A 23,923-nucleotide genomic window follows, 5' to 3' on the forward strand; every position below is an offset into this window, starting at 1 on the left:
GACTCGATTGTGGCTGACATAAGAATGCACAAAGCCAAAGATGGAGGTGCAGGTCACTCCACGATGTCTGTTGGTGCTCCACAAGGAGAACATGCAAACAAGTGTGTATGAACATGACATGAAAGAAAACATACTATGATTAATTCTTCCTAAATAAACCTGAAAGCTGCTTTTTTTTTACAGTTTGTTTATGCCAGGGGCTAGGCTGTTCAGCCCTTTCTATAATTCAGATTCAAAAGCAGTAGAACAAACAAGCTTTTGAGGTCTCATTAAAGCTGTTTCAAGGTGGGATAATGAGCAAAGCTTTAATGGAAAAACCAAGACAGAGTGCACCCTTTTCTCCTCAGTTTTTCAGTGCCCAACTGCCAGACGGTCTCTTTGTTCTGTATTTATTAGGTGACTCTGCACTATAAATGCCACAGTGACACAACTTTGGGCATTAGGAAAGTTCCACTCACCAATGCCATACTGAAGACCTTGATGTTGCTGGAATTATGTTTGGTTACGATGTCTCACACAATTTGATGTTCTTTGAATTCACTTCAGGGAGGCTGTGTGGTCAGCATCCAAGCTAAGGTTCACAGCACCTGTAACTGAATGCATGATGTCACACGGCAAGAGCATAGAAAAAGGCTCAGTGAAATGTTGCAGCGGGGTGCTCCGGGACGTCTATCATCAAACAGGAAGATCTGCACTCCTGCTCGCTGGTGTGCATGAGAGCGCCGCTCTCTCTCTACAGATGTGATGGTTATCCCTTGTGCTATCCTATGACCCCACCCTTACGTTGACGTGTTATCCCTACCATGACAAAAGTGGATAAAGGTGAAGAGGACTTCATGTAATCCATGGACACCAGTGAAGATCACAAATCATTGAAGAAAAAAGGTTCAGCGCACTGTCTAGTGGGGTCCAAATGACCCAACTCCCAATGGTAAAGTGCCTAGGATAGCACAAGGGTTACACTGCCCGGGTTGGAGATTTATCCCATAACAGCGTGGGCATAATTCAGCAGTAACAGCTTTTTATGAGGAAATGCACGACCAAAGCAATATGCCAAGTCATTCTGAGGGAGTGAGAAACTTCATGTTTGCTTTGCAGACAAGATCAAATCGGAATATCTCTGCAAAAATAAGTGACAATGAAGACATTTATTAACTTTCTTTATTCCCTATTCTCTTTTTTTGAATGTGGTATTTTGTGATTGTTTTCTGTTTTGTCCTCAATAAAGCTTCTCACTGTCACTAGTTAATTTTTTCATTATGATTAAATAGTAAGGCATTTTTTAAATGTGTTTTTACCTTTATTTTATATAAATGTATTACCGGTACCTTTTTGCCATAAAAAGTTTATTCAAGGCAGCAAGACTTTACTTACAAGTTTTTAAAGCCAAATACCTGCCAGAAATATTACAAAACAGCTTTGTCTTTCCATGGCTGTTATGCAGCCCCTGAAGCCACATAGTAATGAGCGCAAACCTAATTGGAACAAGCATATGGTTCAAGTTATCCTGCCTGGATACACAGGCCAACTAAGGAGCAACAAGAGAAAAATAATGTGGCAGGTCGTCCCGAGTAAAGAAACAGAACAAAGATTCTGCCCCACATGAGAGATCCCAAATTTCCCGTCTTTAGCAATACTTAAACCACATAAGGAACATGATGATTGTCCTGACGGCTCTTGGAGAACAAAAGATAAGTAAATCTTTATTCAGGCAAATTTTGTGGTCGACTTGGCAGTGTGAAGTATTTGGGCTACATGTGCAGCAAAAACCTGTAGCTTTAAAGAAGATTTTGGCTTCTACATTAATTTTCACTGAATGCAATCATTTTTTCATTCCAAAATATTGCATTGAACGAAAATTGAATGATGCATTATTCTGTGTCGGTTTATCCCCCATCAGTCATTATAAATTCAGAGACTTCTGCAGCTGCAGGTCGGAATGGTTTGTTGCCTGCATAAAAAAATGTTTTCAAAGTACATCTGCATCCTGAACCAAGGAAAATTCATACAAAATGTTGTACTCTTGAACGTGTTTTGGGGATTGCAAAAAATAAATAAAAAGGGAACTTTTCTCAGTGACCTTAGATCTTCCCTGAGGAGGGCGCTCTTATTCAGAAATGACTGGATTTCGGAAAACAAGAATCTTTAAATAAAAAAAGTTTAATAAATGAAGCAAATTCTGGAGTTTTGACTAAACATTAACCAATCTGCAAGAATAAAATACAGATAACGCATCCTAAATCGATTAGTTCTAATCTCTCACATTATGTGGCTGTTCAAATTGTTGTGCACACTGAGCATTACTATCATTGGCTGTGAGGAGCTGATGCCGGTGGGGAGCGCACTTTATTCTGAGAGACAGCGCGTTTCACTTCTCCCTCACATTGCGCGCAGCACCTCGGACCAGCAGGATGAGACCCTAACGTGAAGCTGGGATGCGTCTTTACGCAGCGAATTCTCTCTTTGTCTTTTTCTAATTGAGTCATCTTGGAGGCGGAGTACGCGTCTGCGTCCGGGAGCGCACAGCGCGGAAGCGAAATCAGCAGCTCAGAAGGCAGGTCTGCATTTTAGAAGCGACAGCAGCAGCAGGCGAGCAAACGGAGTCCTCTCCGGGAGGAGCGCGGTGGCTGAAGGAGAATTACAGCGGGATAAGTGAGGAGACATCTGCAGAACTTGGATATGGCTGCTGAAAAGACGCTCAACCTGCTGATTGGAGTTGTTTTAGTTTTGCAGTGTTTTGGGACTATGCAAGTGGATGACAACGGTAGGCATATCAAAACATACATATTTGCAAAAAATATTCTCTTCTACTACTTTGCAGAAACGGGAAAAATAAACATGCTCTATTCCTTCACGCAAATAAGAATAACTTTTATTTAAGTTGCAACAAAAATCCTTTATCCTGTGTGCAGGAGACAAACAAGACTAAGACAGGAAAAAGTGTTTAAAATTGTTGTAATTACAAACTAATCTGATTTTTTAAATCAAATATTTAGCCTTCCCTACCTTTTCCATTGTATCCAGACTGATATAATTACTGTACAGCGTGCAATAAGGCAAAAAGTAGAACCACTGCTGGTTTGTTTTTAATATTTTCCACCTTATGAGATAGAAAAGCTGCTTGCAGACTAAAAAAAAACATGTTCTGCTTTTTGGGGGGGGAAGAGCTTCGGGTACTTTCAGCTGCTTTTCTCTTTTAAAAAAATAATTTAAGGAAAGTGAAAGCGCAAGATTCCTCTTATCTATCATCTCTTTTGTCCATCACGCTCTGATAGTATTGGTACATGCGCTCTGCTGACACAGAGGAGCTGTTGTTTTTCTGTTCTTTTGTTTTCAGGCACTGAATTTTTCCTCAAGTATCAGGTAGCAGTTGGAGAAATGCTCCTGTGCGGATGGGGACTATAAATGAACTCCACACACTTGTACAGGAATGTCATGCCAGCAACCATCACTGAACACTTGAACACATTTGCATTCAGGCAGGTGCATCCTGTGACTTCCATGCATGAGTTTAGTTTTAAAAAGAGAATCTCCTCAGTGTCATCATTTCCCAAACCACCTCTCTTGTTTGAGCTGGAGTTAAGGTGTGTGTATGTAGGACAGTATTTTTAGATTTATTGCTGAGGATTCTCCTCGTCATACTGACCTAAACTGCTGCTGCTGAAAGCAGCAGTCCGCTGTAATAATAGAGGGAGACTTTCTGTCAGGGGACTCCACTGGGGACACACAAGGCATCATTCTTAGACAGAAAAAACAGAGATAGTCGTATCTTATGGTGTCAGAGCAAATCTAGTGGAATCTGGGATGTGCAGAATCATTTTCCATTCTTGAATTGAGTTGTGGAGAACATCTGGGTGAAATTAAACAACATCCTGAGAGTAGACTATTCAAGCTTTCATTTTGTGGCTCTGTTGCTCTCCAGACTGAGCAGTGGCACTCAGATTTATTTATTTTTTTTTTTGATAATTTGAGTGGAAAAAGAGTCTGGAGAACATGTGCATGAGAGAGCTCATGTAAGGCTGTGGTCTCTTTTTAAAAGACTGGCTGAAGGCTGTTAATGTGTTAAGACTGTGGTTGTGTTTGGAGTTTCTTTGTGTCATGGATGCTGGGAGTTGAGGCTGTCCGAAGGCTCGAGGAGGAGGACAGAGGTTGGAGCATGCTCACTCTGGATGTCTCCAGCTCGCTGTAACTCATCAATCACAGTGCCAAGAGCTGCCTCTGCAGTCATACAAACACATACTTAACCTCTACAGAGTGTGTGCAGCAGGCAACTGGCTCAGAGAAGTGCTCATGATCTCTGAGTCTGTTTGCAGTAGATTACCTGCATGAACTCAAGGAGGAGTTAATTAAAGAGATTCTCTTTCCCACAGTTTAGGTGAACACTGATTTCCCAACCACATGGAACAAGGAATTATAAACAAAATTCCATTCCATTTCAATGAAGATTGTGTTTTGGATGTTTTAACATGTTCTCATGGTACTTTTCCAATGATGGATGACGAATATAAGGGAAAACTAAGTTTAAAATTGAATTTTTGAGTATTTCAATTTTTCAAATCATTGTGAATCTCATTGGAAAAAACTTGTAGGTCTGGAAGCTACTACAGCAAGCCACAGGCTCCATTCTGATGCATCCACTTGTGGACGACTACATCCATGTATGTCTTTGTTTTCCGCATCTGAGCTAGCATCTGGCTCAAAATGTCTGCATAGCTCCAATATTGCTCATCATTTTTGTTGCACCGGTATTGTTAGGTGTGAGGGGTTGCAAGTTAACAGGAGGCCGTGTAAACAAATGGGTATTGGGAAGTAGGGGTGGGCTTACTCCGCGACAACAGTTCCGCCCACAACTCAGAGGCAAATTTCTAAAGAACTCCCGCTGCTCTGCAGAAACTATGTCCTACAAGACGACACAGGTTTTTTTGATTTTTCCTAAAAACAGCATAAAAGAAAAGACCACTGGGAACGCTTTTAAAACAGATCAAGAGATGATCAGAGTGGGTCTTTAATATTGTTTAAAATGCAGAAAAGAAACCCAACTTCTACACATAACATGTAAATCACACATAAAAATATATTTATTATCACCAAATAAAAAGTAGTTAATTAGTTACACATATTTAGGATGTAGAAAAATTTAATGAAACACAAGCTTTTTTTAAATATTAGAGGCTACACAATAAAAAATATTGCGAAAGAGAGAAAGTCAGTTTATCGGAATTTGTTATTCAAGGATCACAGCCGCACCCATCTTAAAGGATTAAGTGCAGCTCTGTTTGTCCTCTTCCACTCTGAACCTTTTCTCCACAAAAGAATGTCCTGGTTCTGATTAATGTCTGAAACAACTTTAACTTAGTTTGCTTTAGCATCAGGTTAATTCCTGATGCGCTAAGGGGTAATTAAATACATTAAACTGTAGAAATAGTTCAAGCTTACGAATTTTATATATTTGAAAATATTTTTTTATAAGTTTACAAGTTTGTTTTTCATTTTTTTTTTTTTTTTATTACAGTTAACAATAAAAAAGCCTTTTTAGGACTATTTCGGTTTTGACGTTTGTGCCACATCTGGAAGTGAATCTCAACCCCGTTTTTCCTTCTGTTGATTTCTTTGGAAATGCTTGGCGTTAAAAGTTGCTCTCAGACACAAAATGGTGGTTGCAGCTCAGCTCCCTTTATCATGGAGATCGTAAGATATCTTGGAAGTCCACCCCCACCATTCCAGCTCTCTTTCTGACAGTGCACATTTCAGAGAGAACAGAGTAAGTTAGCTTCTTTATTGGCCCTGTGAATGACCTGCTGAAAAGAGCTGCTGTGAATAGCAGGTGGGGGTGGAATCGGTGGGGTGACAGATAGGGAGGGGCAGCAAAGGCGGTGGCTGGAGTTTTTGTCCTGCCCTGTGTGTGTCAGCAGCATGCTATGTCACATCGCTCCTGACTGACCCCCCCCCTTAACCAGCATGCTGCGGCATCACCGGGTTCCTGCATTAGTCACGCTCGGCCCTCACAGCCCAGATACCCGCCCCTTTTAGTCCAGGAAGGAGCTCAGAAAATTCTTGAGGAGGCCGAAGCACCACACCGAGTTCAAGGGGCTCAGGGACAAAGAGCAAAGAGGCAACTGCTTAATGAAGCCTGTTATGCGTTCTCATTGTCCTTCATCTGGCTTCATATCTCCTCTTCCACGATTACTGTGTCCTGCCTGGGTTGTCATGTCTCCCATCTCTCAGTAATCTCACTGGCATCTTCTTGTCTGGGAAGATTTGTTCCATTCTACCAGAACGTCAAGTTTATGTCCAAAATCTGTCTAGAGGTTTTGAAAAGGTCAGAGGCACAAGATGTAGGATGTTTACAGAAACAAGGATGTTGTCTTCTGGGCTTCAAGATAGAGCCACAAGTATTTTTTATTCATAACTAACGATTTGTAGACCAGAGCTGGGTCAATGGCTCCTCCTCTGTATGCTGAGTAAAGGAGCATCAGAACAGATGGTTGATCCTCAGTTCATGCTTTTATGACAGTTAGAGGTAATATGTATACAAAGGTCAGATGGAAAATGGCTTGTATAGCGCTTTTCCACGTTCCTCGTAGGCCCAAAGCGCTTTACAATCACAGTCCCGTTAACCCATTCACACACTGATGGCGGCTCCGCTGCTGAATACTGGCGTCAACCTTCCACCAGAGGCAAGGTGAGGTTCAGTGTTTTGCCCAAGGACACTTCGACATAGAAGGAGAAGAGGAATGTCTTTGGTGACCTCCGTAGAATAGACAAGTATAAGTGTAGAGTCCCAGGCAACACCTTCACGCTAGGTGGCCAAAAAAAGTGTATCCCTGACAGCCTCCATTAAATAGAGGGGCAACAAACTGGCAGACAGGATAGGCCATGGGTTCCAAAGTAACTTAGACATGTCTAGAGATGGTGTGTTCGTCACTTCAGTGGCAAAAAATGAAAGATATTCACTGCAGAGAAAATCTCTGGTCTAAATGAGACTGATGACTTGTGGACTGTAAGATGGTTTTATACAAAGTTATCTTGAGCATGGCAGCTCTGCTGCCGAACACTGGCATCAACCTTCCACCAGAGGCAAGGTGGGGTTCAGTGTCATGCTTCGACACATTGGTGCGCAAGGCCAGATCCAGCTTGCTCTGACAATTCTAAATTGGTCATTCTGTGTCAATCATTTCAAAAAAATTGATTTTATTCACATGTATAGACACTTTTTCATACCACTAAACTATTAGAATAGTCTAGTGGGTTTGTCAACACAACAGAAAGCACAACACAACAGTTGCTCTGACAGGCAATCCATACAATTGAATGCAAAATATGCATTTCCACAATATTTTCCTTTTAGGTTTATCCTGGGATACATTTCTTATTTTAACAGTTAGGTTCAGCGGCAACAAGTTGCAGGTTCAGTGAAGTTCATTTCAGGATGCACTTCTCTTTGAAGTTAATCTGTCCAGCGATAATCCTTCTCACATGCTGTTTCCTTCACTCTCCTTCCAGTTGAATTTATTTCTCTGGTTTAGCCAATTTGATGTTTATGCTGAATCTCACTCAATTAAAGACACTGACGCTTAGAAAAGCTAAATAGTGTTGCATACAATATGGGCCTGACACACACCAGTAGGTGTCTGGTATGTTAAGATGACAGCATCAAGGTCCCACAGCAAAGCTGTAGTCATTACATAGAAAACGGTTGACTGCTTGTTAGCCGACAGTGGAATTTCTGTTTTGGGTCCCTGGTGATTAAAACTATTAAAAAAGGTTTCAAGTGAAGCATAGATGAGCAGTTTAACGGTGGAAACCAGTTTAACCAGTTATAAAAAACAAGTTTGATTTGGATGTAGTAAAATACTTGGACTGCAATAAGCCAAGTAGGCCACAGGTGAGGGAGTGGTGAAGCAGACAGAAGACTTGTTTGTCTTTGCAATCACCCAGTAAAATTATAAATTGCTCAGTATGAGTTATACAACAACATCTTAGATACATCAGGGCACATAAGAAGTATGTTTTTGGCTGTGGAGGACATCATTTCATTCCTAAATACATTTTATACTAGGCAGCAGTGGATGCAGTTGATTTTTCCTAGGCTTACATTTTCTCGTACTACTCAACAGAAAATAATTATTGGAACAAATATCAGTTTGGCCCTGCCACCCCATATTAATCTAATTCATTTTAATATTGTTCATGAACTGCAAACCAAATATAAACAAACACGGTCTCTACCTGCCTATGTTCGGTGAGTTTTATTAGAAGTGATCCGGCCAAACAAAAGCAGAAAGTCTTTTCAAACTGTACGTCCTCAAAAGAGAAAGAAAAAAGGAAAAAACAGGATCAGTTTACAACGTATGCAACAGAAAATGTTTGTATGGACAAGATCAGATTAAAGAGCACACGTCGTTTCAAAACCTTGAACTCTTGAATTTAAACAAATCAGTAATGTCTATGTGGTTTGTTCTAAAAGGCCTATAAAGATTTGCTTTAGAAAAAAGAAGAAACTTTCCTTATGCGGGAAGACTGTTGACATGCATAACTACCATGGGGCAGGAAAGTTCAGCAGTTTATTGTGTCTCAACATGTTGAAAGAAGATAATGTGATTTCCTAGCAGAGAGACCCGTCACACTGCCTGCATTATGCTTCACATCCTGAGCACAGCAGGAGCAGTGGTTTGGCTTTACCCAACAAAAGCTAAGGTTCATCGGGGTTGATGGCGTACAGCTACATGCCTGTCTACATGTGTTTGCCTCCCTGACTCCCCATGCAGGCTTCCCACTGTTGGCTTTCAGGAAGAAGATACAAACACTTATTTTAGTCCCAACTGGAAATTGGCTCAGCCAGATTCTAGTTTTTTACAGGAGTTTTAAGGTTGCCATTTTCCAAGTCTTTCATGAGTCATATTGTTTTGGTGTCAGGGCCAAAATTTCAAATTTGTCTTGAAACAAGTGTTTCATTTGAAAGGCTATGATCTGACCACCAGTTTACTTATAAAAAAATAACACTTTCATAACCAATCTGCCAAGAGAATGAAACTGCACAATGATACCATGCTTATAGAGCAACTTTTTGAAATCAGCTGGTTATTTGTACAATTTAAATCTACACTCATTGGCCACTTTATTAGGTGCACCTGTCCAACTTCTCATTAACAAAAATCTCTAATCAGCCAATCACATGGTAGCGAATCAGTGCTTGTAGGGATGAAGACATGGTCAGGACACTCTGCTGCAGTTCAAACCGAGCATCATAATGAAGAAGAAAGGAGGTCGAAGTGACCTTGAACGTAGCATGGTTTTTGGAGCCAGACAGGCTGATCTGAGTATTTCAGGAACTGCTGATCTACTGGGATTTTCACCCACACCCATCACTAGGGTTTACAGAGAATGGTCTGAAAACGAAAATGACAGAGGTCAGAGGAGAATGGCCAGACTGGTTCCAGCTGATAGAAAGGCAATAGTAACTCAAAGAACAACTGGTTACAACCGAGGTCTGCAGAAGAACATCTCTGAACGCACAACATGTCCTTGAAGCAGATGGGCTACAGAAGTAGAAGAACACACCAGGTGCCACTTTTGTCAGCTAAGAACAGGAAACTGAGGCTGCAACTCACACAGGCTCACCAATATTGGTCAACAGAAGATTGAAAAAACTTTGCCTGGTCTGATGAGTCTTCATTTCTGCTGCAACATTCAGACGGTAGGGTCAAAATTTGGTGTCAAAAACATGAAAGTGTGGATCCATCCTGTCTGTATCAACAGTTCAGTCTGGTTGTGTAATGCTGTGGAGGACATTTTCTTGGCACACTTTGGGCTCCTTTGTACTAATAGAGCACTGTTACAATGCTACAGCCTACCTGAGTATTGTTGCTGACCATGTCCATCCCTTTATGACCACAGTGTACCATCTTCTAATGGCTACTTCCAGCAGTAAATGGCGCCATGTCATTAAAGCTGGAATCATCTCAGACTGGTTTCTTAAACATGAGTTCAGTGGACTCAAATGGCCCCCACAGTCACTAAATCTCAACCCAGTAGAGAACCTTTGGGATGTGGCGGAACGGGAGATTGAAAAATCTGCAGCAACTGCAGGATAATGTCATGTCAAAATGGACCAAACTCTCTGAGGAATGTTTTCAGTACCTTGTTGAATCTATGCCACCAAGGATTAAGGCAGTTCTGAAGGCAAAATGGAGTCCAACCCGGTACTAGTAAGATGTACCTAAAAAAAGAGGCCAGAGAGTGTAAGTCATAAAATTATCGGGTAATCGTGAGACGTTTAAGTGCTCATGTTTGATAAAACTGTTTGACTGTTTATTACTTACATTTGTAGATTACAATACTTTACAACTGAATCTCATTTTACAGCGGATGCCTCCCAATTTTGTACATAAACAAACATGGCCTAGCAGACTTATGAACTATGCCAGCAAATCCCTGAAGTGTTTTTCCTGTCTGTGGGTCCAACATTGCTACCTTTGTTGCTTTGTGTTCATGTGTCTCAAATCCAGTCTCACTTTCCACACCAAAGTGGTTCTGACAAAGGACAAGTACACCCTAGAGCAAGTGCTTTTCATGCAGCTCCTCAGACCACAAACCTTTGACAGGCCACAGCATTTTGAGGTGAGGCGAAAAGGTTCAAAACCACCAGTGTTTTTATGAGAAGGCTGACCTACTGATGATAGCATCAAAGTGTTTTACCGTTTGCCCCTGGCACCATAGACAGAAAAAATCTAAGTTAGGCCTCCTTTACTTTGATAAATGACTCATTTTTTAATACATTTTTAAATTTATGTTTATGTATCTTTAATGAAAGTGCAGCAACTGTTCAAAATCCCTTTGTAAATTCAGTTTTTTAAATAAACTCTATTAACTCATCCACAAAGTTGCCATTTTTGTAGAAGTCATGCCTGCAAAGAATGTACGGACAGGCATCCACCGAGGCTGCAGTAATTATTTTCCTGGAAAAGCTTCATCCAGCTGTCCTCCTGACTTCACGCTGAGGTCATTATGAAACTGCAAACAAGAGCCTTCTTGGTTGGTTGTTTTAGAGAAGTGAGAACCAAATTGGCAGCCATGGCCCAAGCAGGTGCAAAGTAAACCAAATTCTTGCTTTTTTTTTTAAGAGGCACACTCTTTTATTCATATTAATGATACTGTTGGAGAATTCCAACTCAGCCTGCACAAAATTAGATGATTTATTCTTCTTTTTTTTTCAGTATCCCTTGTGCTATCTTAGATGACCCCACCCTTACATTGACGTGTTTTCCCTACCATGACAAAGGTGGACAAAGGTGGAAAGATTTCATGTAATCCATGGACACCAGTGAAGATCACAAATCATTGAAGAAAAAAGGTTCAGCGTACTGTCTAGTGGGTCTAGATGACCCAACTCCCAATGTTAAAGTGCCTAGGATAGCACAAGGGTTACACTGTAAATATGAAAGAGTCACTGGATATATATGAAAGAGTCAAGGAGGTCCTGGGATAGTGAGTTTGAAATGATTTGGAAGGGAAGAAGTGACTATAGGTCATATTTTTATTTATAGATTGTGAACTTTTGAATATTTTACTTTCAGATGATCTTTAAAAATCCCAATTTTTTTTTAGATGGAGCAAGCTTTCTGGTGTGATGAAAAGGCAGCAGAACCAAGAGGCTTATAAATCTTTATAATGACCACAGGAGATACAAATCTGAGGTTTCTCATTCTAAGTCTAAATGTCCAAACTGTGATTATTTTCTAGCATTTCTTTCTCTTTTTTTCTTTTCTTACTGATAAGAATGTTTAGGTAGGAATACGGGGGAGGACAGCTCTTTAAAATGTCTTTCCTTTGGGCTCACAGATCATTCTTCCTCATTTCTGTGCACTGTTTGTTCATTCAGTAAAATTTAGCATGGATGCTGCTTTGATTTGGGCTACTTTTACCAGAACTGTTAAGGTGTTTTGTAACATTAGAAGATGATGTGCAGCTTTTATTATGGAGGAAGAGGAGCCTTAGTGGCATCATAAATTAAAAGCTGCCTTCTGTTCACAGGCTTTTGTTCTGTTTTGTTTCAAGTGACCCAGACTTGACAAATTGCATGGCAGGTAAATTAGCAGGAGCAGATCAAGTGTAATTCATCCCATTGCAGCATATTTAAAGTGGTTCTTTGAAATCGCTGAGCTGGACATGAAGCCAGGAAATGAGTTAACACCATGGTCATAAAAGTATGAAAGCTCTAAGAGGGAGGAACAATAAACAAGAAAATTATAAATCCATTTACTGTGCTGCATACAGAAAAACACAATAAAGAAGATCATAAAAACATAATCTTGTTTTTCAGTTAAAAACAAAAGGAAAATAATTTAAAATAAAGCACTGTAAACACCCTATAGGCAGGAGGTGAATGATCAAATTGAGAACCGTAACTTTCAAATAATCACTTATCCACACCCAGCACCACCATAACTTCTGCCATCATCAGCCAACAATCAGCTTTTCAACATCCACAACTATGTACTGAGAGAGATTTCCATCCAAGTGTGCCATGTTTCTCTACCACCTTCATTATCAACACTGATTTTAGAAGTTATGAACAAAATGTCCACATAGGCTTTTTGGAATCTCCAAAGCCAGTGGTGGGAGCTGGAAGTAAGGACTACTTTCAACTGAAGAAGTCCTACGGAGGACTGTGGGACCTTCATGGCAGCTAACAGGTATCAGACAATTTGTTGGACTCCAGCAGGGATGCCCTTTGTCATCACATCTGATCATAATTTTCTGGACAGAATTTGTATATATAGCGAGGGAGTCTGCAGGATTACATTTTTCATGTTTACATACCAGAATCTTCAGTGTGAACTGGATCGGTTTGCAGTCAAGTGTGAAGTGACTGAAATGAGAAGTAGTACCTCCAAGTTGGAGGCCATGACAGCAAAGCTTTCAGTTTACAGGTTAGTCTAAGTTTCTACCCTCACCTATAGTTATGAGCGATGGGACCAGGACCAGAAGGATAAAATCATGGCACCAACAATCAGTTTCCTCTGTGGGGTTCGTGGATGCTTCCTTAGAGATCTGGTCAGGAGTTCTGTCACCTTGAGGGTGACAGGACTGCTCCTCCACACCGAGATAAGTCAGTGGAGGTGGTTTTGTGGATCCTCCTATGCGCCTCCTTAGGTATTCCAGGCATGTCCCACTAGCAGGAGGCCTCGAAGAGGACTTAGGATGGACTAAGGGGATTATGGCATTTGGCCAGCCTGAGAGTGTCTTAGGGCTCCCCTGGGAGAACTGGAGGAAGTTTCTGGGTGGAGGGAGGTCTTGGCATTTCTGTTTAGACTGCTGCCTCCGCAACTCATTTTCAGATAAGCGGCTGAAAATGAATGTTTGAAATGATGAGAGACTTGCCTCTCAGCAAAATTAGAATGGAGGTCAAACATGCAATGACCCCTCTGCAGATGGCTGCCAGCCATTGATGTTTGCATCAAAAATCCAGCCTCCATCAAAGAGTAAAAATTGTAAATGAGTGGCCCACATTATGAATTTAAATGAGTTATTTTAGGTCCTTTTTTATTTTTTTTAGCTTAAGTCTGGCAGACATGCTGGCCTGTTTTGAAGGCCTGCATGTCTAACTCAGTCCGCCAGTGATCCATCATTTCCTCATTGCAAAGACATGACGGATGTTTGTGATATGATTAATATATCAATGCCTTTTCTATAAATGCAAAAATAATATGCATGAGCTGTGACTGCTGCTGGGGTGACAGGAAAGCTGAATGCTTGCAGAACTTCCCAAGATTTTTGGAATTAATAAGTTATTAAACATAGAGAGAATGTCTGTAGAGAACAAACAGTCAAAAAAATAAAAGAATAAAATGAAACTTATGAAAGAGGAAATTAAGGTAACAAATAGATTTTAGGTGATTTCTCTGATTATTCCTGTTGTGTTAACTAGCATAAAGCCGTGTGAAGTATTTTTTTTTTTCCCACCACAAAATGTTTAAAATGTTAAACTGACCAGTTAGGTCTGAATTTGATTAGTAAAATGGTCTGTTGAAAGGTCAGCGTACATATTGGCTTTCCCAGCGTGCATGATCATGCCGCTGCTGAATTATGAAGCCTCTTTACGGTGAGCCATCAGCAGCTGTCAGCTGCAGGATGTACTGCAGTTTCTTGGTATTTCTGAGCTCATTCATTGTGGATATTTTCATTCCTGGTGATCTAGACAAAAGCCTGATCTAAAAGTTTACTTGTTATGTCAGCTTCATTAAGGAAGAGCTGGAGCCTTACAATCTATTGCAGACAATGGTAGGTTTCATTTTTCCTGATGTCCCTTGAGGTGGCCGTAGAAGACCCATCTGTGCTCCCCTTAAGATGCTCCTGTCTACGACCCGGACAACCCAAAAACCTGCCGCTGCACCTGTTTGGGTCAACCTGCACGTTTCTGTGCATGTGACTACGGCTTTAGGAAAGGTGTACAGTGTTGAAAGAGAGAATACACACCCGATGCATCCTAACGAGACCCCCTGCAGTTTCTATAGCAACAGAAATATCAGCGTGGTCATCCAGGCCAACCTTAACAACAAGTCAATCCTTTAAGGGATAGAGTGTGTCCGCCTTCAAGTCTAAAGCAGAGAGTTGGTTCTACCAGAGAGGAGCCCGATAGTTGAAGGCTCCGCCATCCGTTTTGGCTTAGTTGTTGGGAAAAAATAGAAATCTACATTCTTAGAGAAATGAATCTCCAGGATTTGGGGGAATTTTTCCTCACTCTTGTGCCATGAGGAATCTTAATGACTCAAATGAAAATCTGTTCATCACTGGAAGCCCCCTTTTTGTCGACAACCTCCCATCAGCCTTTGCTCTCTCTTCAGATCAGCAGCTTCTTATGTTGATCTCTGTTGCCTTTTCGTCCTGCTGATAAAGAGTTTTGAGATCAATAACACACATAATACAAAGAGGAAGAAAAACAAGAATCGATCTTGTTGGAAAAATCACACCAGGTTGTGGTGACAGGAGGATGGATGGGGTGGTGGGCGACAGTGCTGTTGAGATAATGATGCAGTTATATAGGAAGAACTCTCCACATCCGTTAAGCCATGAACCAGAGGCTTAAATGGTTTAAAGAGTGAAGGAACTAAAAAAGACTGTCAGCATGATGACATGTCCTTCAACTTGACCCTTTGTTTGTGCAAGAAATAACTTTGCTCTGAATCAACAGTCAGATGGCTAAATAAATGTGTGTCCAAGCCAGAGGGAGGCAGACCCATTAGCACAGTAGGGTCGGCCTCTTCCAAACAAATCACCAACAGAGCACAGGCATGAGGGAAAACAGAAGCACGCCACAAGCAGATATGAAAGCCTTCCAACACATTTTCAGTGAAATCAAGGCTTCAGTCAGTTTTAGAGTGACTGTTTGTAGAAACTCTTCCATTTAAAATAGTAACATGCCTTACTATTAGGCCATAAGTCTATGTAAATACATTTCTATTCTGCTATAGTCTGGATTTGAAGGCATCAGCACACCTGCAGTCATCTCAAACAGGTCAGCTGTTGTTAGGACCTTGAAACCAGCTTGTTTGTACCAAAGCTCTTTCACTGTTTGAAATCGCGTTCACTCACACTCCCTGGCATTAAGTGGAGTTCTGCCTGTTGTAAATGGCAAAAATGACAAAATCATGTGCTTCTCTTTAAAAAAATGTTAATATGCTTTATTCCAGCCGATTTTCCATCTCTAAGTGACATTTGAGGGATGTTGCTGCATGATAAGAAGCTGAATCTTCACTGAATCTATAGATATTTGACATTTATTAGGGATGAGATGTCTATAACTGAACAGATATTTAAACATGTGTCATGTTGTCCTTTGCATTAGGAAAGAAACAACTTTTAAAGTGTCTCATAAAGGAAGTAAAGCTAAGCAGTGATGGAAAGTATAAATTAAAATACTAAAAAGTGAATAAGTCCAGCTGTAGAGTCATTTGAACAGTTATTGTGTTTTTCTTTGTAGTTCAGAAGTTCAGAAGAGATCCTTTAGTCATCACACACAGAGCTCCGTTTGAATCCCTTTCCAGGAATTGTGGTCTTTAAGAGCGATTTTAATGCACCTGAGGCCTATAAAGGGTTTAAGGTAGAAGTTTGAGCCCCAAAACAATCTTTGTGGGGCCGTGGGTTTGGGTTCTGTTGTTTCAGCAGAAACTTTAGAGTTTGGTTTACAAGGTTTAACTACAGAACAAATTGAGGACATTACTTTAAAAACAAAACTGAAAAAAATTGGGACATTGCTTTGTACCTTTATGGCAGAATTAAAATCCTGCACAATGTCACAGGCTGGCTTTACATTAGCAAAACTGTATTTTCTGAAATGACTGTCATTGAGGAGTGTTGTGCTTCAATAGGCTTTATAGACTTTTCTAAATGTTAGAACATAGTGAAAATTAAAACTCAGGACTGAATTAATCTTTTGGATTATATTTTTTTGTATTTTCAGTGGAAATACATGATTACTCAAAGACATGCTCTGAAACAAATAGCTGGAACCTGTGGAAGCAGACAGGACTGGAAGAGCAGATCATAATCATGTTACCTGGAAAGTCTCCTCAAAGAGAGAAGATCCTGGTTCAAATTCCGACTGGGACCTTTCTATGTGGAGTTTTCTCCAGGAAATCCAGTTTCCCACAGTCCAAACGCATGCTTCATAGGTTTGTTGGTGACTCTAAACTGTGAGTGTGTGTGGTCCTGTGACAGAGTGACAACCTGTCCAGGGTGTACCCCGCCTTCTCCCAACACTAGCTGGGATAGGCTCCAGCAACCCTAATCCTGAAAGGGGGTTTTGCAGATTTGGAAAAAGGAATGAGTGGAATTTGATTTGCTGATATTAAACATAATCTTACTGCATTTTGAAAGTGCCATGACATCTGTCAATTCAGTTTGCAAACGTTCAAATTCGCATTGAAGTGTTTAAAAGATTTAAAAGTACTTTTATGGTCATCTTAAACTTCACAGCTTTTCATTTTCTGGAGATTAAATGTCTGGGACGTAAAAATATGCTTTACTGCAAAATGTAATGCTTTGTTTTTTTGTATTTGACTTACTTAAAGACCCACTTTGATCATTTTTGATCTATAACAAAAGCGTCCTCAGTGGTCTTTTAGATTGGATTAGATTAGATTAGATTAGATTAGATTAGATTAGATTAGATTAGATTAGATTAGATTAGATTAGATTAGATTAGATTAGATTAGATTAGATTGGATTAGATTAGATGACTTTATTTATCCCACGATGGGGAAATTCACTTATCTGTGGCAGAAAATAGGACATCAAAAATGACATTCTCATTATAATTATAATAATTGTCCTCATAGTAGATGATTAATTTATTTATTCAATCAAATTTTCTTTAAAAATGTGTTTTGTAAAGGGTAAAAGATTAAAAAAAAGGACAACTATTTTGTTTCAATGCTTTTGTTTGAGCTTATCTCATTTCTTTTGTGCCATTACTGAGCTCAGACTACCAGCAGTAGAAAGTTTATGATCGCAGCCTCTCCAACTTCACAGTATTCAACGCTGAATCATGAAATTGGCAGGTTGGACGAAAACCTTGTCCTCAGTATAACACTGTAAAATCAGCAGGAGAGCTCCAAGCTCTTACAGGAATGATATCATTTCATTTTTATAGTTGTGTTCATAGCAGTTGGCAGAGGGTTAGAATCCAAACAGGGGTTCACATTACTTTTATTAAAGAGCTCATAAAAAAGTGCTCTGACCAGAACAGAACTGACATGTTTTACTTTATCTGCTGGAGAAAACCAAACTCACCTAAGGCTGACTGAATGAAAAACAAGCAGGCATGAAATAGGTTGAAATATAGTTTCAGGCAGATGCACTTTTCAGGTGTAAAAATTAGTATCTTTCACAGAAAAAGTTATCCTATGGTGCTTTGTTTCAGTTAATCTGATGTTTCAGCTGTTGGTGTTGTTTGAACATGCCTGCAGTCTGCATGCCGGGCCTCTAGTCTAGAACTTGCATGCATGCATCCGGGTGCAGCAATTGCCTGACACAGATCCCTGTGCTTCTCCCTGAGGTATTCGTTTCTCACAACAGATTTGCAGAGACAGATCCAGACTGAAACATGATAGAGACAAAGCTTTAATCTCTGGGATAAAAAGGTAATGACAGAGAGTAGGTACAGAGTGATGACAGGGACCATTTGAACTGGTAGAAAGAGGACATGAAGTAAAATGAGGAGGACACCTTTATCGGTCCATCCTTTTTTCCCTGAATTTATTCTTTTAATTTCCCTTCTTATCTTAGTACTTTAATATGATGAAACTGCAGCATACACATTTCTTTATCCATCATTTCTATGAAAAGTTCCTTTCTTGTTTGTTTTCTTGTGGCAATTTATTCTCAAATTTTGCCCTTCTTCCTCCTTTCTCTTCAGACCATCTGATGGTTTTTGTGACTGTAAAGACTAGGCTTGTGTTTCAGGCAGGCTTTTGCAAGTTTTTATGTTTGCCTAGTTACCACTCCCACTGCTACAAACAAACAAAGCAAGGAAGATTGATTCCAGGTAGCAATGACCAAACCCATGGTTCCAATGTCTTTGTACACCAGAGGAGCTTTATGTGGCTCAGGTGGAAACAAAAACAGATTTTTACTTCCCTGCAGAGGATACAAGAATTGTTGTTATCTCAGACAAATCTGAATTCTGCATGCACACCTTCACCGCAGGCTTATTTGATGTTCTGTGTTTGATGAAACCTAATGTAACACAGGAAAGCTGCTCTCCTTCAATCCTCCATCACAAGAAAAAAAAAACGTATTCATTTTTTCATTACACTTTGATCAATATCTTTGATTTCTTTTTCTTTCATATCAGGTTTGAAGGTTATTCAGGGAATGATGCAAGGGTCTGACTTCTCTCTGTTGCCCAACCGAAGACAATTTTCACTTATCGATTTAGACTTTATGCTAAAGCTGATCATTTTTCTTTGTCAAATAGAATTGTTGCATGTTTTTTAAGGACAGTGCTCATCTTGAGACATTTCCAAAGTGTTCAATTACTTTGTGATGATCTGAATTCGAAATATTTGGTCTCTCTCATTCAAAAACATTGCTTCTGTTGTTCTCTGCTAGACAAGTGATGTGAAGCCGGAGGAAAGTGTCTGCAGGTCCAGCTGATAGGAACACTCTTGCATCTAAACTCTCCAGGCTGTTTCCTGCTGCTGCACGGAAACCGTTTTTGCTCTTTCTTCCACCCCTGTTATCATAACCTGCACTTAGCTGTGGCGGCTTGGCTGAATGTTTACTCATCGCTGCAGGAAAATGTTCTTGTTTTATTTATGTTCAAGCGCCAGTTGAGGGGTTGCCCCTTTCTTTTTAACCCTTGTGCTATCTTAGATGACCCCACCCTTACATTGACGTGTTATTCCTACCATGACAAAGGTGGATAAAAGTGGAAAGATTTCATGTAATCCATGGACACCAGAGAAGATCACAAATCATTAAAAAAAAAGGTTCAGAGCACTGTCTAGTGGGTCTAGATCAGTGTTTTTCAACCAGTGTGCCGCGGCACACTAGTGTGCCGTGGGAGATGGTCATGTGTGCCGTGGGAAATTGCCCTCATTAACTGGTCTAAGAACATTTTTCATCTCCAGGAAATCAGCTCTGTGTTCATCCAAACAGGCCCTGATAAAACACTGAGTAGTTAGGAATATAAAAGATCTTAAAATTACTTTTTCTTTGTGTTTATTTAATTCTATTAAAGACATTTTGATAAGAATGACTGTACCGCGATTTACCTGCAGATATGACAGTTTGCGGAAAAGTCCCGCCCCTTTAACTGTCTCCGCCAATCATTCTTGAAGGCTTAATCACATGTCATCAGTCTGACCAATCAGAAGTGCTTAAAGTCTTCACTTCCTTGTTCTTAATTCTGCTGATAAAGTCGCTCAGTTCTAACAAAAGTACCAGCTAAAGCTCGTCTTTAGCGGTGTAGCTTTCCACAGAGTCCGGTGTCAGACCGTGGAACACGTGAACAAAACAATGAAGCTCAGAGACGCGAGTCTTTCTGCAATTTTTCGGCAGTTTTCACACTACATCTCCCGTGATGCATTGGCTTAAAGGGCCAGTGTCCCAGCACACGAGTTGCAGAATTGTGAAACGTCTTGAAAGCACAACAAACAAACAGTTTCTTAATTTAACTTTCATTTCATCTCTTAGAAAAAACAGCCGTAACCTCCTGCTTTTCCGGCCACAATTATCACAAAAATGCACATGAGATTGCGGGCGCGGGGGGGGGGGGGGCTGTCGATCAATACAGACAATGAATTTCTGCTTTTTTTTTTTTTTTTTTGGATGCTGGTGTGCCGCGGGATTTTTGTCAAGGTTAAAGTGTGCCGTGGCTCAAAAAAGGTTGAAAAACACTGGTCTAGATGACCCAACTCCCAACGTTAAAGTGCCTAGGATGGCACAAGGGTTACAGAGCTCAAAGGACATTTGTGTCCAAGCCTGAGATATACCTGGGGAGTGGACCCTCAGCTGTTAAAAGTTGCTGCTGGAGCTACACGCTGACTTCTTCTGGGTCAAAATGTAGTGCGATACAAGGCATTGCATCACAATATTTCTCAGGATTAAATATTCTTAGAGACCCTAAAGCTATTTTAAAAGGGTTCCCAATGGTCTTTTAATTGGGATTATGCCATCTTTAGCCATAATTTTAAATAAATTGTGTTGCTTTCTAGGATAGTTTCTGCAGAACGGCAGTAGTTCATTCGAATTTTGCCCCCGAGTTGTGGACGGGGTAAAACAGCCCCCTCCCCCCCACTTCTACTGAGCTCTTCTACTGAGAGCTCTCTGTTTACACGCTCTTCTGCTAGATTACAGCCCCTCACCCCCACAACCTAACATTACAGGTAAAAATGGGCACAGTTTTTAGCCAGGTAACAGCTCGGACGAGGAAGACAAAGACGTACATGGATCTATTTGTCTGATGCATCAGAATGAGGCGGAGCAAAGAGCTTGTGACCTGCCCTGCAGATTTTCTACATCTGAGAAGTTTTTCCAAAAGCATTTCTTTTGTGGGTTTCTGATTCACAAAGATTTGTAGAAAGAAACACTCAGAAATCTACCTTTAAGGTCCATTATTAGAAAAATGCCTTAAGGACTTGTTAAAAAACCAACAACAGGATTTTCATCAGGGTGAGTTTTTAACATGACCTGCTGTCCAATATTTTAGATCCTGCAGGTGATTTTAATGTTTACTGGGAGTTTTCTTGGTTGACCAAAAATTTTAAGGAACTTTATGCTTTTCGAGAGTTGTCATTTCATTTTGGGAACATTTCATTTTGGGAAATTTCAGCAATTGTGCATGGAAATTACCTAATGATGTTTGATTCCTCTTCTGGTTTAATTTTAAAAAAGCCAAAAGCTTTCCATCATCCTCTGCACAAATGAAATCATTGAGAACATTTTCCTTCTCGAAAAACATGTTCCGATGACAAACAGTAGTTTTCAATCCTTGACAAAGACCAAAAAATAGAAAGACTTTGCAGCACTGCACAAAGAGATTTAAACATAGTAGAACACTATACTCAAGAGAAAAGTTACTTGAAATAGTAAAATTATCTTTCATCTAATCAAGGTTCATTTTGATTACAGTGACAGAAGAAACTAGTGTTATTAAGTAGAAATGACTTTTTTTTTAAACAAAATGAGAATATGGTCTTAGTACGTTTTAGCCCATCTTAATAAATCCTCAAAAAATCCAAAACTAGTACTTTTTATTAGAACATAAATCTAAATTTTTGTTTCCAAAATAATGACAATGAATGCCAATCTAACGTGTTAACATTTATTGATCTTTAAAATAAAAAACTTTCAAATAGAACCGAAAATAACAGTACAACTGGAGTTTTTTTGAGTCCTAAATCAAGTTTTTCTGTTGTCAAGAGTTTGAAGGAAAAGGATTTTAACTAATTTCAATAACAATTTCTTTATTTCTAGCTCTTAGCTTTTGATAATACAAAACATCTTGACTCTTCTGATTCTCAGATAAGTTTGGAAAGGTGTAAAGCAAAGATAATTAAAAAAATTGGGTCAAATGTCTTATAAAACAAGGTTTTAAATCTTTGCAAGTATCAAATGCAAAACCACAACTAAAGTTCCTCACAAAATAATTCTGCATTTTTGTTTTTTACTACAAATGTGTTTAAAATACAGATAAGCACGTGTTTAGTCCAGATCCAAACATTAAATAGAATTTTAACAGACTAAAAGTTCAACATAGGATTTTTGTAAATAAACAAGAAAAGAAGCCTTCTTCCAGCATTGATATAAAGTGTAGCCCCCCGCTCAGGTTTGATCCCTGGAGAGGCGGAGCAGTCCAGCACTGATGGCAACAAGCCCAGAACATGGCATGGAGATGTGGGGGGTTGATGCATTTTTACACATGAGTGTCCAAAAACTGAGAACATGCTCAGAGTGGGATGTTGGCAAAGCTCTCCTAGAAAATGACAACATTTAGCATCTTAATTGTGTTACTTTTGATCTTCTGCAAAGTTGGTGCTCATTTATTTTATTGGGAAGTTTTTGAAGAGATGCTGCAACGTTCTGCTTAAAATTGAGATGTTTTTTTTTTTTTGTTGTAAAGCAACCCATCATTCGCCAAATTCAGCATTTTCTGTATGAAACTTGAAAGAAATGTGATTCTGAGCTCAAACTATTTTGCTGTCGGCCATTCTTTTCCTGGGAAAATCCTAAAAGGATGGTTTGGGCGGACACTGCCTCACACACGTACTTATCCCCCTCCTTTCTTGGCCGTCACCACATTAACCATCACCCTGTCTGGAAGAAGCAAAACAGTGAAACCCAAACAACAGAGGGAGTTAGTTTGAAATGGGCTCATTCCTATTTGCATTCAAACCCAGAGAATCTCAGGCTGTTTGTCAGAGGGCACTTAACTGTCTGTTTCTATTAAGGTTTCAGTTAATCCAGCCTCAATTGTACAAGACAAATGTCACTGTGAACAATAATCCTGGTGTCCTCTGCAGGGATTGGAACCGTGCTTTGGTTCACATCAATAAAAACGTTTCGGAGCATATGCTTCTGTTAAAAGAGTTTAGACTTGAGCAAGGAAATTCTAAAAACAGCTTCTTTTAATTTTTTGATTTGTGTGGTTATAATAATGACCCACTCCCATCGTCCTTTCTTCTATTTTAAAAGCGTTCCCAGTGGTCTTTTAATTATGATTATGACATTTTTAGCCAAAATCTTAAAACCTGTGTCGTTTCCCAGGACATAGTTTCCACAGCGGCAGTCCTTCATTAGAACTTCACCTCTGAGTTGATTCAAAACAATTTGAATAAAGAAATATTCATAAATGCAACCTTGAGCTTAATTTCCTCAATATCTAAGTCCTCCATCATCAGAAAAATGCCTCAGGAACATGTTGAAAACACAAAAAGATTTTAATCAAAGGCGGGTCTTTAAAAATAAAATGAAAAAGATGTAAACAAACAAATTACTACTGACATTAAAATATATCAAGAGGATGTTAATACTCCAAATTAAAAGCTTTTGCTCTAAAATTGAACCGTTTTGTCTTAAATCAGGTGGTCAGTATTAGCAAAAATTTAGATTTTATTTTTTTTACACTGAATCGGGGGAAAAAACAGAACTTTCCATTCAGTTTTAAAATCTTACCATGATCGACAGCATTTAATTCCATCAAAAGTTGAAATCATTAAAAGTTACACTTTTATACTAACCACAGATATGTCAAAAAATGGCTACTAAGTTGAACACAATACAAAAAACAAAACCAAAACCAAAATGATGAACAAAATAATTGCTAAAATATTTATGTCATGAATATTTGTATTTTAATTGTTTCAAATGTTTGTGGTGGAATAAATAAGGAACATTTAAAATCCCGTTTTCAGTAATT

General features: G+C 39.5%; 1 protein-coding gene across 1 annotated transcript in view; it reads left to right on the top strand.

The window, feature by feature from the left end:
- The first annotated feature begins 2,332 nt into the window (after nucleotides 1–2,332).
- plxdc2 (plexin domain containing 2) overlaps nucleotides 2,333–23,923 on the top strand; it is an 89,278-nt gene continuing 67,687 nt past the window's right edge. Inside the window, exon 1 of the mRNA XM_011488999.3 lies at nucleotides 2,333–2,764. Coding sequence (XP_011487301.1) covers nucleotides 2,680–2,764 — 85 coding nt within the window. The 5' untranslated portion in view covers nucleotides 2,333–2,679. The remainder of the gene's footprint in view (nucleotides 2,765–23,923) is intronic.

Source organism: Oryzias latipes, chromosome 20 (assembly GCF_002234675.1).
Source record: "Oryzias latipes chromosome 20, ASM223467v1".
NCBI classification, from domain to species: domain Eukaryota; kingdom Metazoa; phylum Chordata; class Actinopteri; order Beloniformes; family Adrianichthyidae; genus Oryzias; species Oryzias latipes.